We start from the raw sequence: 16,673 nt of genomic DNA on the forward strand, positions 1-16,673 counted from the left end.
GCCTCTGGGTCATGTCCTTATGAACTCTTATTTTCTCCCTACTTCTTACTTTTTCTTACTTTCCCAATTTTTTACAGGAAACTACAATACGTTAATAATCAGGGAAAAGATAAACTGAAAAAGAAAAAACAATGTTTAAATATGTAAATGAAAGCTTCTTGAGTGTGAAAGGAATATGAGATCAAGAAGGGAAAATGGTAATACTCAGTGTGAGATGTGGCTGAGTTTAATTTTTAAAATACCAGCATGCCAGGTCTCTGGAACTCATCAGTATGCAGTTTACTTTGTAAAATGTGTACCACTGTAATCAGAGGTTGTTAGGTGTTTTCTCCCCCAGGTAATAATTCTTTTGACTAAAGCCCTCAACCAGATAATGCCTGGTAAATTGAATAGTCCAGTCTGTTTTCACCATACCAAAAAAGATACTTGATAAGAAATATTTTAAAGTTCTCAGTATAGATTCAAACTAGCGCGTTAGCCAGGCTTCCATTGATTGAATAAATATTTAACAAGCAAGCACGAGGCTATGTATCAGGTCCTGTGCTAGGAACTAGAGATTCAGTTAACTTACCAGCTAGACTGACTTCATATTTATTTAGGTTAGGACTATTTATCCCAATTAATTATCACTAATTTTCTTCCTAATTAGTGTCCTTTTAACCTCCTTAGCTGGTAAAGAAATGCAAATTAAGCAAGATGGTGATGACTATTAGGCTACCACCTCACTCCTCCAGTCGCTTCCAAGATCCAGGCATATCCTATACAAGTAAACACAAATAAAGGGCCACGGATTATGCATGAACATGGACAGTGAATAAACTGGAAGCCCTCAAAATACACATCTTTAAGTAGTTTACATATTCCTTTCACAGACATTTATTGAGGATCTACTGTTGTGCTAATATGTCCTTGTGCTGAGTGCTGATGGGCACACAGATAAATGAGCCACCTGCCCTCAAAGTGTTTGTTAGGGGGCCCACAAAATAACTATAATATGGCAAATCCTGTGGCTGAGACTGGGCTTTTGATTTTGTATTGGTTTTCTGTGATTTTCAAAAGAGATCAATAATTACATGCATCTATTAGGCAAAATCAAGTTGAAGGACACAGTGTTTGTTGAGAGCTTGCCCGACACTCTACTAGGTGCTTTTACATGTGATAACTCATCGACTCCTCATGGCCTACAATCTGCATTTGAGGACATGACAGAGCAGGTTCAATAAGACCACGATTGCCAGACAGAGAAAGTGGCAGAACCTGAGATTTATCCACAAGTTGCTGACTTTGACATTCATATTTCTTCCACTTCTACTCTGCTGCTTTTCTAAACCAAAGTTCTGGTCTTAATGAACTCATTTGTCTGGAACATCATGAAATCTGTATGCCAAGCTGACCCATGTCACTCTTCCTTCCCCCTCCCCCTGCACCCTGCTCATACTTCTCTTGTGGCGATCGCAGCCCCTGCTCTCCCAGTTTACAGGCTCGTCCGGCCCAATAACTTGAGGCCTCCTTGAGGAGAAAGTGTTCTTCATCTTGAGGGCCATTGACACTTAGACAGCACATACCATAGAGTAGGCATGTAGTGATCATCTGCTGAAAAGAGAGATTTTTTTAAAATTAGTAACTCCAGTTAATAAGCATTGAGGAGAAGTGAGCCTTTGTTTTAAAAAATTCATGACATCTGTCAGCTTATACCCAGCACTCTGTGCCAGAATTTACAGGGGTGGGAAGTCAGGGAGTGGAAAAGCAAAAGTAGGAAGGAAGGCATGGTGAGGAGAGAATTTTATCATTAATCAAAATATGAATTCTGGCACCTTTTTTTTTTTAAAACCACTAACAAGTCGGTAGAATTAGAAAGTACTGAAAGAGTGTGCCCACCAAAGAGAAAATGGGCATTCCCCTACCTGTCCATATTTAATCAATGTCTGTTTTCCCCATATAATCACTTCTAATTTCTTATTCACTCAGTCCAGCCCCACAAGACTGCTGGCCTTTGTTAGCACCTGCTTCACAGGAAAGGACACAGAATGCAGAATAGCCATGTCCAGAACAACAGTTCTGACCTCACTGCCTGCTTCCTTTTTGAACCTTCTGCATCTTAAGACTCTTCCATTTGCTACCTCCACCTCTTCTACTTTTCAGACTCTCCCACCATCACATCCACTAGTTAGAAAAAGAGCACTACAAAATAAACAAATTTGGGGGAAAGAATCTGTTGCTCACACCTGAACCCAACACACCTGCTTCATTAGGATGGCGTAGTGCTAGGGATGTGTGAGAAGTTGATTCACAGTGTAGAGCTTCGGGCTCCAGCTATCAAGCAAAAGCTTTATGTAATGAAAATCAGAATTTGCTCAGTCATGTTCAGGTTTTATGCTTTTAAAGTTTTAAACTTTTCATGTTTTTCAGGTTCACTTTTTTTGGCTATTTTTTAAACCTTTTAAATCCTGAAGAAAAACTATTACTGGGAGTTACAAATTTGCTACATCTACAAACTGTAAATCATAATCCCTAATTAAGTGGTTACAGGTATCCAGTTCATGTTATAAACACTCACTTTGTATGGAGATTGCGAGATGTGTTTTGTATGTACTTATTACTGAAATTCTACCCTGATTATTCCTGCAGATCAAGAAGTTCTACGCAAATTAGAGAAGGAGAAAATCCTGGTGTTCACACCATCCCGGAGAGTGCAGGGGAGGCGAGTGGTGTGCTATGATGACAGGTTCATCGTGAAGCTGGCGTTTGAGTCGGATGGTATAATTGTATCCAATGATAACTACAGGGATTTGGCAAATGAGAAACCAGAATGGAAAAAGTTCATAGATGAGCGACTATTAATGTATTCATTTGTCAATGACAAGTAAGCAAAACCACTTACTTACAGTAACACTGCTTCCCTGAAAATATAACTATCCCTGGGCAGCTGCTACAGAAGCCCTCTCTCTTTGCCACTGACCAGACCTAAGACAGTTTCTTCCAACCACTAATCCTCAGTGAGAGTAAGAAAACGGCAGAGTCCTGCCTCGGGAGGCCCTGTGTGAGTCGCAGGCTGCCCTTCCCCATAAGTGACTAGCAGAGCAGGTCTTCTGCGGCTGAGTGACTGGGAGTAACTGACACAGGGAGACTGGCCATCTTCAGAGGATGCAGATGTAGAACATACTGACCGGTAGAACCCTGCCTTTTGAAATTGACTTAGGGCATTGAGAACTTACTTCAATATACGATTTTTGAAATATATGATTTTTAAAAATTTAAAGCAATATAAGACTAGTCACGATTAAGTTGATGAATGGACAGGTGACATGAACAAGATTGTCTCCTGAGAAATAAGTACCCAAGGATCAGTGCACCCACACAGTTCAAACCCATGTTTTCCAAGGGTCAACTGTATTTACAAATATGTGGGAAAGGCTCACCTGTTGATCATCAAAAATGCAAACTAAATCTACAAAGAGTATATTTTTTCACCCATTTAATTCATAAAATTTTAAAACTTTTTTGCATATGCCTTATGCCGATGCAGGGGACACGGGTTCTGCCCCGGTCCAGGAAGATCCCACATGCCGCGGAGCGGCTGGGCCTGTGAGCCATGGCCACTGAGCCTGCGCATCCGGAGCCTGTTCTCCGCAACGGGAGAGGTCACAACAGTGAGAGGCCCGCATACCAGAAAAAAAAAAAAAAAAATACCCTCTCAAACCAATAATCTCATTTCTTAGAGTATATTATGAGGAAAAAAGGAAGCCCAAATATGTTCATTTCTGTATATTTATAATTGCAAGACTTCAAAAAGGCAACTAAAGGTACTATAGAGAAAACAATTAAATTGCAATACATGTCCTAGTGGAATATTATTCAGCTATTCAGAATTATGATTATGAAAGCTGTTAAGAAACATGGAAAAATATTTATGTTAAAAAGACAAAGCATAAAATTACATCTGTGTTTGTAAAGTGATATGTACATACAGGAAAATGACTAAAATGCAACACGTAACTGGAAAATAATTGTGTTAAGATTGTAGGATTGAGTGATTTTGTCTTCTATTTTTAAACTTTTCGTGTTGCCATATTGTTTTTATAATAATCTTAAACATCATAGTTGCTAAGTGTTATTACTCAGGCATGTTGACATTCCCTTAAGAGTTCAAACATTATTCACATTTTATGGGTAAACACTTGGTTTATTTCATGTTCAAACAGTGACATAACTAGTAGTCAAACTGCAATCATAACCTTGTTACAGTATTCATGCCATGAATTCTTGCTTCCATTGGACAATCAATCCAAAATAATAAGTTTATTTTCTTAAGATTTTTTTCTGTCTCAGCTGAGAAGTACCTTATTATAGGGGGAAGAGAATGAATGTGGAATTAGACAAATTGGATCTTGACTAGGCCATGTGAACAGAGATAAAAATACTCAATTCATCTAAGCCTAGATTAGAAAAGTGTATTCATCTGTAACGTGGAACTAACACTTCAAGGGAATATTGTGAGGATGAGATGTAGTGACGTGTGCAGGGTGTCCAACATGTACTAGGTGTTTGGGTAGTTTCAGTCTTCCCGTTCCTCTCTCCCACCTCTCCCTTCTGTCCCTCAGCTGCTCCTCCTGGTGCCCACCTGACTCATATTGCTTCACAAGATTAATGTTCATAAAACTTCTCCTAAAATGTCATTGTAGTCATTTTCTAAAGTCCTTACAAAATCCCAAGACTAAGAAAAGGAAGAATTAATTAGAACATGGTAGGCTCAAAACTTACTTGAATTAAAACAAATACAGGTTCAGCTTGAAACATTTTAATTTTGTTTTCATTAAGAAAAGAAAACTTCCTGTACTGTTTTTTTATCCTATAAATGTTTTATTATCTTTTTAAATTTATTCATTTATTTTTGGCTGCGTTGGGTCTTCATTGCTGCACGCAGGCTTTCTCTAGTTGCGGCGAGCTGGGGCTACTCTTTGTTGCAGTGCGCAGGCTTCTCTGCGCGCAGGCTTTCTCTAGTTGCGGCGAGCGGGGGCTACTCTTCGTTATGGTGCGCAGGCTTCTCACTGCGGCGGCTTCTCTTGTTACAGAGCATGGGCTTTAGGCGCGCAGGCTTCAGCAGTTGTGGCACACAGGCTCAGGAGTTTTGGCTCACAGGCTCTAGAGCACAGGCTCAGTAGTTGTGGCGCATGGGCTTAGTTGCTCCGCGGCATGTGGGATCTTCCCGGACCAGGGCTCAAACCTGTGTGCCCTGCATTGGCAGGCGGATTCTTATCCACTGCGCCACAAGGGAAGTCCCTATCCTATAAATGTTGAATCAAAATACTTGGATTAAAATTTCAAAAAAATACCTTGGGGTGAATAATCTTTACACTCTGTCTTTAGAATTAAATTGTCAGCCTCCTACTTAGGTATAATTTTGTATTATATCCATGACAGGTTCATGCCCCCAGATGACCCTCTTGGCAGACATGGCCCAAGCCTGGATAATTTTCTGAGGAAGAAACCTATTGTTCCTGAACACAAAAAGCAGCCTTGTCCATATGGTAACTTTCTTTATGAGTATTTAATACGTGCCTTTAGAACACAATATGTTGTTAAACTTTTGCTGTTAAAAATAAATTTTGGATGGTATATAGTATGTGGTTCTTCTGAATGTAATTAAATTTAAGAAAAAGTCTATGTGAAAAAATTATTATTTTTACCTAGCTGGGTTCAACGCATATGCATTTCCCTGAATTAAAACATGGTTTTGGTTAACTCTACATGAAGTAAGTTTTCAGGTAGATAAAAGTTTGGAGTTCTTTCATGTAGCTACACATCAGATTAGCTTGGTTTTGTCACATCACGGCAGTACATTATGTTCTGCAAAACAGAATGTCCTACTGATTGCAGAGTCATAGTGGAAGAGAAGAGGCAGGTAGGAATTAAGGACACAGGGTATTAACCAAAACTCTGGAGGTGATTGTTACTCATTCAGCCAACTTTCTTATTGCTCTTGATAGTGCTGACGGGGGAAGACTGAAAGGCGGCATTTCTCAGAAACAAGTAGCGGAGTAGCAGTGAGCACAGCTCTCATTTCTGCCCTTGTTTCTTCTTCACGTTAAAAGAGCAGGTGCCACACTGGGTGTCCAGGGTCTGATGGAATGAATGGCCCTTTGCCTAACTGATTTTACTCTTCACAGGAAAGAAGTGTACCTATGGACACAAGTGCAAATATTATCATCCAGAAAGGGGCAGTCAGCCTCAGCGGTCAGTGGCTGATGAACTGCGTGCCATGTCTAGAAACACAGCAGCCAAAACTGCAAATGAAGGAGGACTGGTGAAAAGCAACAGTGTCCCCTGCAGCACTAAAGCCGACAGCACTTCCGATGTTAAGCGAGGTGCTCCAAAGAGGCAATCGGATCCAAGCATAAGGACTCAAGTCTACCAAGACCTAGAGGAAAAGCTTCCCACCAAAAACAAACTGGAAACCAGGTCTGTACCTTCCTTAGTTAGTATACCGGCTACTTCTACCGCAAAACCCCAAAGCACTACATCTTTAAGCAATGGCCTTCCATCTGGAGTTCATTTCCCACCTCAGGATCAAAGACCACAGGGACAATATCCTCCAATGTTGATGGCAACCAAAAATCATGGAACGCCAATGCCTTATGAACAGTATCCAAAATGTGACTCGCCTGTCGACATTGGATATTATTCCATGTTGAATGCATATTCAAATCTGAGTATCTCAGGCCCACGAAGTCCTGAAAGGCGTTTCTCCTTAGACACAGACTATAGGATAAGCTCTGTCGCCTCTGACTGCAGCAGTGAAGGGAGCATGAGCTGCGGGAGCAGTGACTCGTATGTGGGGTACAGTGACCGCTCCTACGTCAGTTCTCCTGACCCACAGCTAGAGGAGAATCTGAAGTGTCAACACATGCACCCTCACAGCCGCCTTAATTCTCAGCCCTTCCTGCAGAATTTCCACGACCCCTTAACCAGAGTGCAGAGTTACAGTCACGAAGAACCAAAGTACCATCACAAACCTCCCCTCCCACACCTGGCCGTGCACCTGCAGCACGCCGCCGTGGGGGCCCGGTCCAGCTATCCTGGCGATTACCCGTCTCCTCCGAGTTCAGCGCACTCGAAGGCACCACACCTGGGGCGGTCCTTGGTGGCCACGAGAATAGACAGCATTTCTGACTCTCGGCTGTATGACAGTTCTCCTTCCAGACAAAGAAAGCCTTACACCCGCCAGGAAGGGCTGGGAAGCTGGGATAGGCAGAGCTACGGGATCGATGTGTACGGCTACCGGCAGACTTATTCTTTGCCTGACACCTCCACGCAGCCGTGTTACGAGCAGTTCACCTTCCAGAGCCTCCCTGAGCAGCCGGAGCCCACCTGGCGCATCCCGTACTGCGGAGTGCCGCAAGACCCCCCCAGGTACCAAGACAACCGAGAAAAGATTTATATCAACTTGTGCAACATCTTCCCACCTGACCTTGTGAGAATTGTCATGAAAAGGAACCCTCACATGACAGACGCCCAGCAGCTGGCTGCAGCCATTTTAGTGGAGAAATCACAGCTGGGTTATTGAAAGATGATGCATCTTTGTGGTGTTTAGTAGTTTTTTGTTCAGCTCAAATGCTGAGGGAGGTTTGCTACAATAGCACATGTGATCTCCTTCTCAGCAAGGAGGTTATATAGTATCCATTTATGTGAAATACTGTATCATGGAATCTGTATGTATCGCCCCACATAGTGGAAGTATCACGGGATTGCTTTACATTCAAACTTTTTTTTAATATTTCCTTTTTAAAGCTATATCCTTGGCTGGAAATTTTTCCAGTTTGATTTATTAGATGTATCTGTGATCTTTGATATTAATCTTTGGTGCATCAGGGGTTTATATGCAGCACTTTTTATCCTTGTTTCATGTTTTATTAACTTGGTGTTTGTCTATCAATTGCAAGCAATTACAATACCTTCAGAATGTTGAACATTTGACTAGACCTAGCAAACTATTTTTTCAAGCCAAGCATAATTGGAATCTTTTACAGCTTTTTAAGTTATTTTTATTTGGGGAAAGTGGGCTTCTTTGTGCTATAATCATTATTTATAGAAACAAAGATATATACTACAGCACTGACTTTATATTTGAAACAAAATGAAAGTTACCAGTTTATGTTGAAATGGGTAACAGTATATATTAGAATGATTTACAGTATGGCACTTTTCGTTGTTTTATTTTCGTTTGGATTTTCTGTGTTAAGTAATTTGTTAATTTAATATGGTTGATTTAAAGGAAAGCAGATGCAATCAATGGAAAAAATTGTTTCCATTTTTTTTTTTATAAAAAAGGCAAAAGCCATCAACTGTTACAGTTTAGAGCTTTGTTATCCAGCTATGATGTGCTTCTGGACAGTAGAAATGGAATTGAATTCCTAGACTTCCATTAACCTGTATTTTTTAATGTGTTTGTCTTTTTGTTTTGGGGCACAATACTGGATAAAATAACCCTTTTGCAGTACTTGCCTGTTTTTAACGAATCTAATTATTCTCAATGCAACTTTTATATTTAATATACCCTTTAGCTTTCCTGCTATTTATCAAGGCTGGCCTGAGGTGGTTTTATGTGTTGAGGATATGCAACATTTATTGATACTGCACTATAGAAATGGTGATGCAGGAGTTGTAAATGGTAACTTAAAATTTTTGTAAAATACTGTATATTTTCCATTTTCCTGAAGGTAGTTTTTTGGGGGGGCCTGTTATATTATTAAGGCCAGATTCTTGCCACAAATAGTGTAGTTTTAGATACAGACTAAAGTCTGTTCTCGTATTAGTAAGGGATATTTCTGGTTTCAAAGTCATGGGTTTTGCTGAGCGTGGATTCGTTTCTGTCGCTGGTTAGAAGAGAGATGATGCAATCAGTGGCAGACAATTGTGTGACTGACACAACTTCACCTCTGCCTCCAGTTTTTGAATTTTACTTAGTGTAGCAGACGCATTCCGATCTGTTTCTGGAGTGTGCCTAGATGCCCTGGTTATCATTATTCTACCTGCTACAGTTTGAAGTAAAGCCCTGAAAAACCAGAAAGTACCTTTTACTGTTGATACAAATTGTATCTTTTTAACTATAAGAACTATTTTGATTTGTAGATCTAGTTAAAACACAGATGTGTAACTATGATTAGACTTTTGGGCAACATTTTATCCCTTATTTAAATACAAATTTTTAAAGTAAAATTGAGGTCTAGAATAGGGTAGAAAATAAAAACAATTTAGGTAAATAAAAGTGTCTGTCTTAGTTTTATATATTAAAATATATTAAATGAATTTATTGGCATTTTCTTTCTCCTAAAACTTATCTAGCGTGAACTTAACTTAAAATAAAGGTAAAATGCTGCCTGAAAATAACGTCCAAGCATCTTTGACTAGGACAACATTTTCACTACTCGTGTGACACTGTGTGTCGCATGAAGTAGGATTTGGGTTACAGTAAATGCTTCTAAAAGGCATTGTGCATATTGACATATCCAATAATCTGAACCATGTTCAGCAAACCTAATTCAGGAAAGTGGGGTTCACAGTCGCTGCTGCCGCCTGCTAGGTGAGGTGCCCCTCGCTGCGCCCACAGAGGATACGGGCACGGCCTCATGGACCCACCGAGGCGTCCTCTGAGCGACCTGCTCACTTGTGAAATCGTTCTCCTGATTTTGTCGGTCACTCTCTGTAACAAGTTTAATGTAGATGCTAACCCAGTGCCAAAAGTAGAGTTACAAACGTGGAGTACCTTTCATCTCAGTCTTATTCTAAGCTTGCTTTTTTTTTTTAGTATGAAATCATTTTTAAATTGTACAAGTAGGTTTTGCTTCCATTTTCTTAATTTTTGCATTTGAATTATTTGAAGATTCTGCCAAATTTTATGAAATTTCTTTAAATGAGGTCTTCGGTGAAATGTGTAACACACCCTTTAATTTGACCTCCTAATGTCTGTAGCTAAGTAGCTCTCATTGCTTTCCGGATTTTAGACTATGAAAATACAGTGGGGCTTGCCGCCACGTGGCCTGACGTGAATAGCTCTGAATAGTCACGCTGAAATCCTGCAGTGTAGTTGACTGTGAGTTAAGAAATAGTTTTCTTATGTCAACAGGAAATTTGTCCCACCCAACCCGCGCTTTTTTTTTGAAGCACCAATGTTGCTTTCAGAGCTTAAGAATGAGATATTTGGCTGACTTTAGATGCAGCAATTTCTTAATTATCTAAAGCAATAAGTAAAAGGATCCATCGTTAATTAAATTCAGAGCTGATCCCAAAACTTCATTTTAGCCAAAACTTTCACCTTAATCGTATCTTCAGACTTGCTAACAAATAACCGGAGAGAGGTATGTTAGTAAGTAGTAGAACTGCCAGAAGTGGTCAACTGATAGAAGAGGAGGATTCAGATTGGAATATTCTGCCCCTGAATAATTGACAGTTGACTGTTTTACACAGTAACTAGCCGGTTTGTTGTCTCTGTGTCTTAGTACAGAGGGAGTAGTACCCAACTGGCCAAATTCTGGCCCTTAGTATTTCCTCCTTTCTTGCATGTGACATCTAAGTTTTCAATCTCCTTTTTGTGATCACTGTATCCTCATAGAGTTTGTCATTGACCTAAACATTTGAAAGAAATGCACACCAGTATAAAATATTTGGTACTGGTAGAAACTTGAACTTTGTGTTTTTATGAAAATTCATTTATGAGAATATGTAATATAACTAAAAAGAGTGTTTTTATATATATATACATACATGCATACATATTTGTTAAGAAGTATTAAAAATGGGAGAATGCTACGCTTTTGATGGCTAAGTTTTCCTTAATTGAACTGTTTCTTTGAGTTATGGACAACCAAGTCTGGAATCTGGATGACCAATGATAAGATTTAGAACCACTTGAATGGAAAGCAACTCTTTACTGGCTTTATTCCTGGTATTTTTAAAGAATTATTTTGATAATTTTAATAGAATGTGTAATTTTAAAACACACAAAAAACTTAAAGTAGTATTGCTTATACAGATAATTATTTAACATGTCTTTTATGGACGTATCTATATGTATATAGACAGTAATATATTTATAAAACAAATATACTCTATGTTGTAGTCATTAGTTTGTAATAGGTGGGAAGATGGCCCTGGATATGTTTGTGTGTGTTTTGAAAACTCTTGAGCTGTTTTTCCCCTGACTTAATGGCATATACCCTAAGGGATATTTGGTTTTTATTATTCTTTTTGCTATTCAACTTCCTTATTCAAGATAAAATAAGATGTACAGTTTCCTGGCCATTCTGTTAGACGTGGCTCATCCATTTTATTATCCTCCAACTCCTGGAAAATTCCTGAGTGACCTGGAATCAAACAGGTTATGGCCAGAGAGATCAGTTATGTTCCAAATGTGTTAAACATGGGAACTCAGCTGGGATGTTGAGCTTCTTTGGTATACAACAACAAATAAAATGAAGTATAAAATACATGAACTACACACGTGCATTTGAAGAAGAGAAAGCAGAGTGTTCATAAAAGTAGAGAAACATATGCGTTATTTTAGATTGCTCTGGGAAACCCCCTAGGGCAAGGGTTGACAAACTTTTTCTATAAAGGATGGGATAGTAAATAATCCAGGGCTTTGAGAATCATATGGTCTCTATAAACCACTCACCTCTGCCCTTACGGTGTAAAAGCAGCCACAGAAAACATATAAGTGAACGGGTGTGGCTGTATACCAATGAAACTTTATTTTACAGAAAGGGGCAGCAGGCCCGATTTGGCCTGTGGGCCATAGTTTGCTGATTCCTGCCCTAGAGGGAGAAAAACAGGCATGTTAAGCAGTAAATCCTGATATATGTTAACGTAAGAAATAATAATTATATTTTAGTTGGCATTCAAAGAAAATCCGTTATTGATGGCCTTGGAAAGATTTGTGAGACAGTCACGTATGAAAGCATCTTAATCCACTTATGTTTTTTGCCTGGTCACACCCATTATTTATTAGAGATATTTCTTGTGTTTAACCACCCATAAAAAGCATTGTGTAAAAAGATGTTGTAATAATTATTGGAGTTTTTTCATGACCTTTCTATTTCTACTGATAAATGGGAATCCTTACCTGCCTTTTGTTTTTTTAAGGGCCTAATGGACCAAAAATTCTGTTGTGTTTTGAAAATTAGCATATAATTAGCCATAAAATATTGTAAAGACTGCATTTATCAGTTACATTTTTCTGCTAGTTTTTGATTTCTAAAAAATGACAGATCAAAAATGGTTTTAAAGTAGATCAATATATTGTAAGTTTACATACTGTAACTTTATTCTGTAAAATTAAAAATTGTGACTAGTGTAATTGTGAGTGCACTTGCTGTATTGTGACTCTCTTTATAGGAAACAAAGTGTATCCCTGCTTTCTCTGTCCAAACCTTTAGTATAGATTTTTTTAAGACACTTTAGGACTGTCCTTGGTGAATGATATTCTTAACATTATCCTGTGTGATTTTAAATTCATTGGAGTACACACCACTGAGCATGTTCATTCACAGTGCTTCACAAATTGTGTTAACATCGTAATATCATTTCCACCGGAACAGTAAAGTTTTGAACATTGCCATCCACTTAAGTAATTATACTTTCTTTTAGGATTGGAATATAACTCTAGCTTTTAACAGGTGTTTACTGTTTTAAATGGTTACTTTTTTTTCTTTAATGCCTTCTGTTCACCTGCTTTTTGCTTCCATTATAATAACACTTTCGTGTGTTGGAAGCAGCTTTTTCCCTAAGGTCTTTAGTCTTTAAAGGATTTAAAAACAATTTAAGGTTTTGACCACTTGACAATTGGGCAGTGTAAAAAAAAAAAAGTCTGTGCATGTTTCAATTCAATTTTATAGAATGTGTAAAATTTTTTAAACCATGTATCCAATTTGCCAATTTTCTGTCCAGATATTTCAGGTGAATAACAAATTATTCATTAAAGCTTTTGACCCCTTTCTTGAAGCAGCTTGTGCCTCAAGGGAAAAAGACATTGAAGAGCAATGGTTTGTTTTTATAAAGAATATGTTTTAGATTTCCTAAAGTTTTTGGAAATTATAAACATCCCAGCTAATACACACATGCACACTTCCGCAGAGATGTGGACACGGCATTGCCAGTGAACCCAGTTACTGATTTTATCTTTTCCTTCTAGGTTTTCTCCTCCCAAACCAGAGTTGTTTGCTGAGCGTAGAAGTTCCAATTTGATCCTTCAAACTTTTCTTATAAGAAAATAAGACAAAGAATATGTTTAGAGCAACTGTCTGATAAACTGATGTGATTCTATTTATCCTATGCCTGTTCTGTGTGTTTGTGTAATGGGATTTTTACAACTCCAAAAAGCGGTATTTTAGACCTACTGGAAATCCGAATAAAAACAGCTATGTGATTCTGCCACTGAGAAAAAACATTAAAAAATTCACTTTTCTTATGGTGGTTTGTTTGTGTTTCATGAAAAACTGGACATGCAGCAGCACAGACACCATATAAGTAAAAGCGTCCTTCCCTAGTCCCACGGCCGTCCTCTCTGCGTTCAGTGGCTAGTGACACAGGCGTCCTCTGTAGGACAAGCACACATTCAGTATCAATGGTTATGTTAGAACCGTAATTAATTCATATGAAAATCGAAATTAAATGCCAAAGACAGTCCTACCTTACGGTTCTAATCATTTCCATCAGTGAGTCTTTGTTGTATAGATCTTTCTAGTTTCTGCATCTCTCCTTGCATGAATCAAGTTCAGTATCTTACTAATGCTGCCCCCAGTAGGTTCACTTCGTTTCTTTTGTGACCTCCTAGGAATTTTCCATTTCAGATATGGTCACAATTCTGAAATGATCTCACGATCTGCATGCTTTAACATACTCATGTCCTGTGTCAGTGTATAAGAAACCATTTTATTTCAGATAACAGATCTCTTTCCCCCGATGCTTTTCAGACTTTTGCTTTTCTTACTATTTTTTTTCCTAAAGTTGCTATTTGCCATAGTTGGGTATTCTCTTTTTTCCCATTTAAACTGTTTAACTGGGGTCTTATGCATCTAGGTAACTTATTTCAGCTTTGTCAGCAGATTTGATTATTGATGTTCAGCTGTGGTTGGCAGGGAACTCAGCAGATCCACAAGAAGTATTAGGTGGGAGAATCTGAGCTCAGAATCTCGGAGAATATGAGATTAGGCTACAGTGCTGACTAGAGCTAATAGTTTATTTCTCCCCCACCTAGTAAGTACCTTTGTCTAAAGAGGAAGGATTCATACACATTGATGAATCAAGTAACGTTTGGGAAGAGGAGACTGTAAAAAGCAACTGCAATGGTGAATTTATTCAAAACAAAACAAAATGCTTCTAGTTGGGCCTCTCATTAGTTAAAGTATGTACTTTATAGCATTTATGCCCTCAGTCTTTGATGCTGTTTTTGAGTTAATGATGTTCATTTGGTGTTTTAAGGCTTTTATAAGGATTTTTTTTAGTCTTTCAACAAAGGTTTTCTTTTAAGACCTTTAAAGGAACCTTTTAAAAAAATGTATTTCTCTCTACATGCAACCATCAACCTGGGCATTAAGAATACAGCCTCTGGAGGCTTGATCCCACTGCACACATCCTACAGGCAGAGACAGGCAAGTTACGGAGGTAATAATGGCCCAAACCCTAGGTTTGTTAAGACTAAATGAGTCAACCCTCTGAACAGGTAGATCCATAGTGTGCATTTAATAAATTACAGCCATTGTTAGGTGAATGCGAGGTGCTTATACATAGTCGTTTTCAGATGTTTTCATGAGAGCCTTCCTATCTATACGTTACGTTGCAGAGGAGCTGGATTTTAGCCATCAGTGTAATATATATTCCATGCCCACATGCCTTTCAGGAGTGACATTTTCAAGAGTTCTTGGCACCCCATGTCCTTGCTACCCCTGTCGTTAGGCCCTTCTTGGCTTAAGGGTTTTGTATAATATCTTAATGGGGAAATAAATGGAATAACAAAAATAACAATGATAAGACAGAAGTCAACCTTTCTAGAAGCTCACAGTTCAGTAGGCTGTGGGCTGCATGACTGACCCCGCTCTGAGCTCCAGTTTTGCTCCTGAAGATGACACTCGGCAGACGTGTGTGCACCCCTCTCCTCTGACCTGAGTGGAAGGGGATGTTGGTCCCTCACTATCAGCATCTGCAAAGCCAGTCTGGACAGAGAAGCCGGTGCTCTGTGGTCTCAGGTGGATGCTGCACATTTCCAGGGAGGTGTCAGATGAAATTGGGTGATTGTTTTCAACTTATTTCCTCCTGGTTTATAACTAACTGCTGCTCTTAAAGTTGGAGAGATAGGGCTGGTGGGGAGACCACTCACATGTGAAGGTTTTAGATTAACTATGGATAAGTTAAACTAAAATCCCATGAAATAGGCATGATCCCTATTTTAGAAATGAGAAGACTGACTTTAAAGCACTTGCTCAAAGGCAAATGCCTCTCTGCATGCTTCCAAAATCCTTTTTTCTTTTTACTCTGCTGGAAGACAGTAATAGGAATGGGCCCATGATCATCCTTGGTGTGTATTTTATTAGAATTTGGGTCTGATCTGAGGAACGATCACCAGTGGCACTGTAGGTGCACATTCTTAAACATGCTGACTTACCTGGGGGCAGGGCAAGACCCGGAAAACTGAACTAGAACTTCTGCTCCTCTGCTTCACTAGACCCCCCCGACCCCGGCCACCTTCCACGCTCGTTCGTGTAGCTTAATGACAAAGATGGCTCTTGCGTGGGAAGGAAGTTTACCCAGAGACCTGCCTGTCCGGAGGTCTGTGAGGACAGCCCTGGCCCAGGACCCAAGCTAGCTGCCAGGCTCAGCGCACAGACCTGCAGCCTCGCCAATGAGCAAGACTAATGGGTTCTGTGGTGGAAGGAAGCTGTTTTACAGTCTGGACCCCTGTCTTCACTCCTTGGTGCTCTTTGTGGGCCTCGAGAGTAAAAGGCAGTACATTCATTTCTAATGTTTCCAGTCGTGCACAGAGCCCTTCGCGGGTGTCTTTTGAGAAGCCCCATTTAGCTTTCAGACTCCTGACAATGCCCTCTGCACACACAGCACCTTTTATGTGAGGCAGCTGCCATTTGCATTTCCCATGCTTTCTCTTTGCACAAATTCAGCATGAGATTAGAAACAGAAAAGTTTAATTAGGTGGTTGAACAAATTCCCTCCCCAGGTCCCCAGGAGAGCCAGATGAGGGACAGAATACTGAAAGAAGGGGAAACAAAATATTGCTATGCACTTCCGGTCTGCCCGACCCCTGGCCTCCCGCGCTCTGGTCCCGAGGCCGGAGCGGCTAGGCTCAAGAGCACAGGGCGCCCTCCACCCTCGGGCCGCTGGCACCAGACACTCGAGTCCCGGGCACAGGCTTTGTCACCACCTCAGCCTTCAAAGCTCTCCGCTCCCCCTCCACTCTCCAAAGATGTAATTATCATTCATTTCAATAATTGTTTCAAATACGCATATGAAAAGAGTAAGGGAGATGGCAAATACAATTTTGTAAGTACATGAAATGCCATTCAATAAACTCCAGAGATTTATTGGTTTGCTTTGTCTGTTACTAAATTAACGAGAGCATGACAAAGCACCTTGCACAGTTGTGAAGGCAGCACACGTTACAATGCTGC

The 16,673-nt window shown here is 39.7% G+C and overlaps 1 protein-coding gene across 1 annotated transcript in view; it reads left to right on the forward strand.

The window, feature by feature from the left end:
* ZC3H12C (zinc finger CCCH-type containing 12C) overlaps positions 1-13,459 on the forward strand; it is a 71,851-nt gene extending 58,392 nt beyond the window's left edge. Inside the window, exons 4-6 of the mRNA XM_024754264.1 lie at positions 2,629-2,863; positions 5,422-5,528; positions 6,168-13,459. Coding sequence (XP_024610032.1) covers positions 2,629-2,863; positions 5,422-5,528; positions 6,168-7,564 — 1,739 coding nt within the window. The 3' untranslated portion in view covers positions 7,565-13,459. The remainder of the gene's footprint in view (positions 1-2,628; positions 2,864-5,421; positions 5,529-6,167) is intronic.
* Positions 13,460-16,673: the final 3,214 nt, after the last annotated feature.

The sequence above is a fragment of the Neophocaena asiaeorientalis genome, unplaced genomic scaffold (genome assembly GCF_003031525.2).
Source record: "Neophocaena asiaeorientalis asiaeorientalis breed wild unplaced genomic scaffold, Neophocaena_asiaeorientalis_V1.1 scaffold21, whole genome shotgun sequence".
Classification (NCBI taxonomy): domain Eukaryota; kingdom Metazoa; phylum Chordata; class Mammalia; order Artiodactyla; family Phocoenidae; genus Neophocaena; species Neophocaena asiaeorientalis.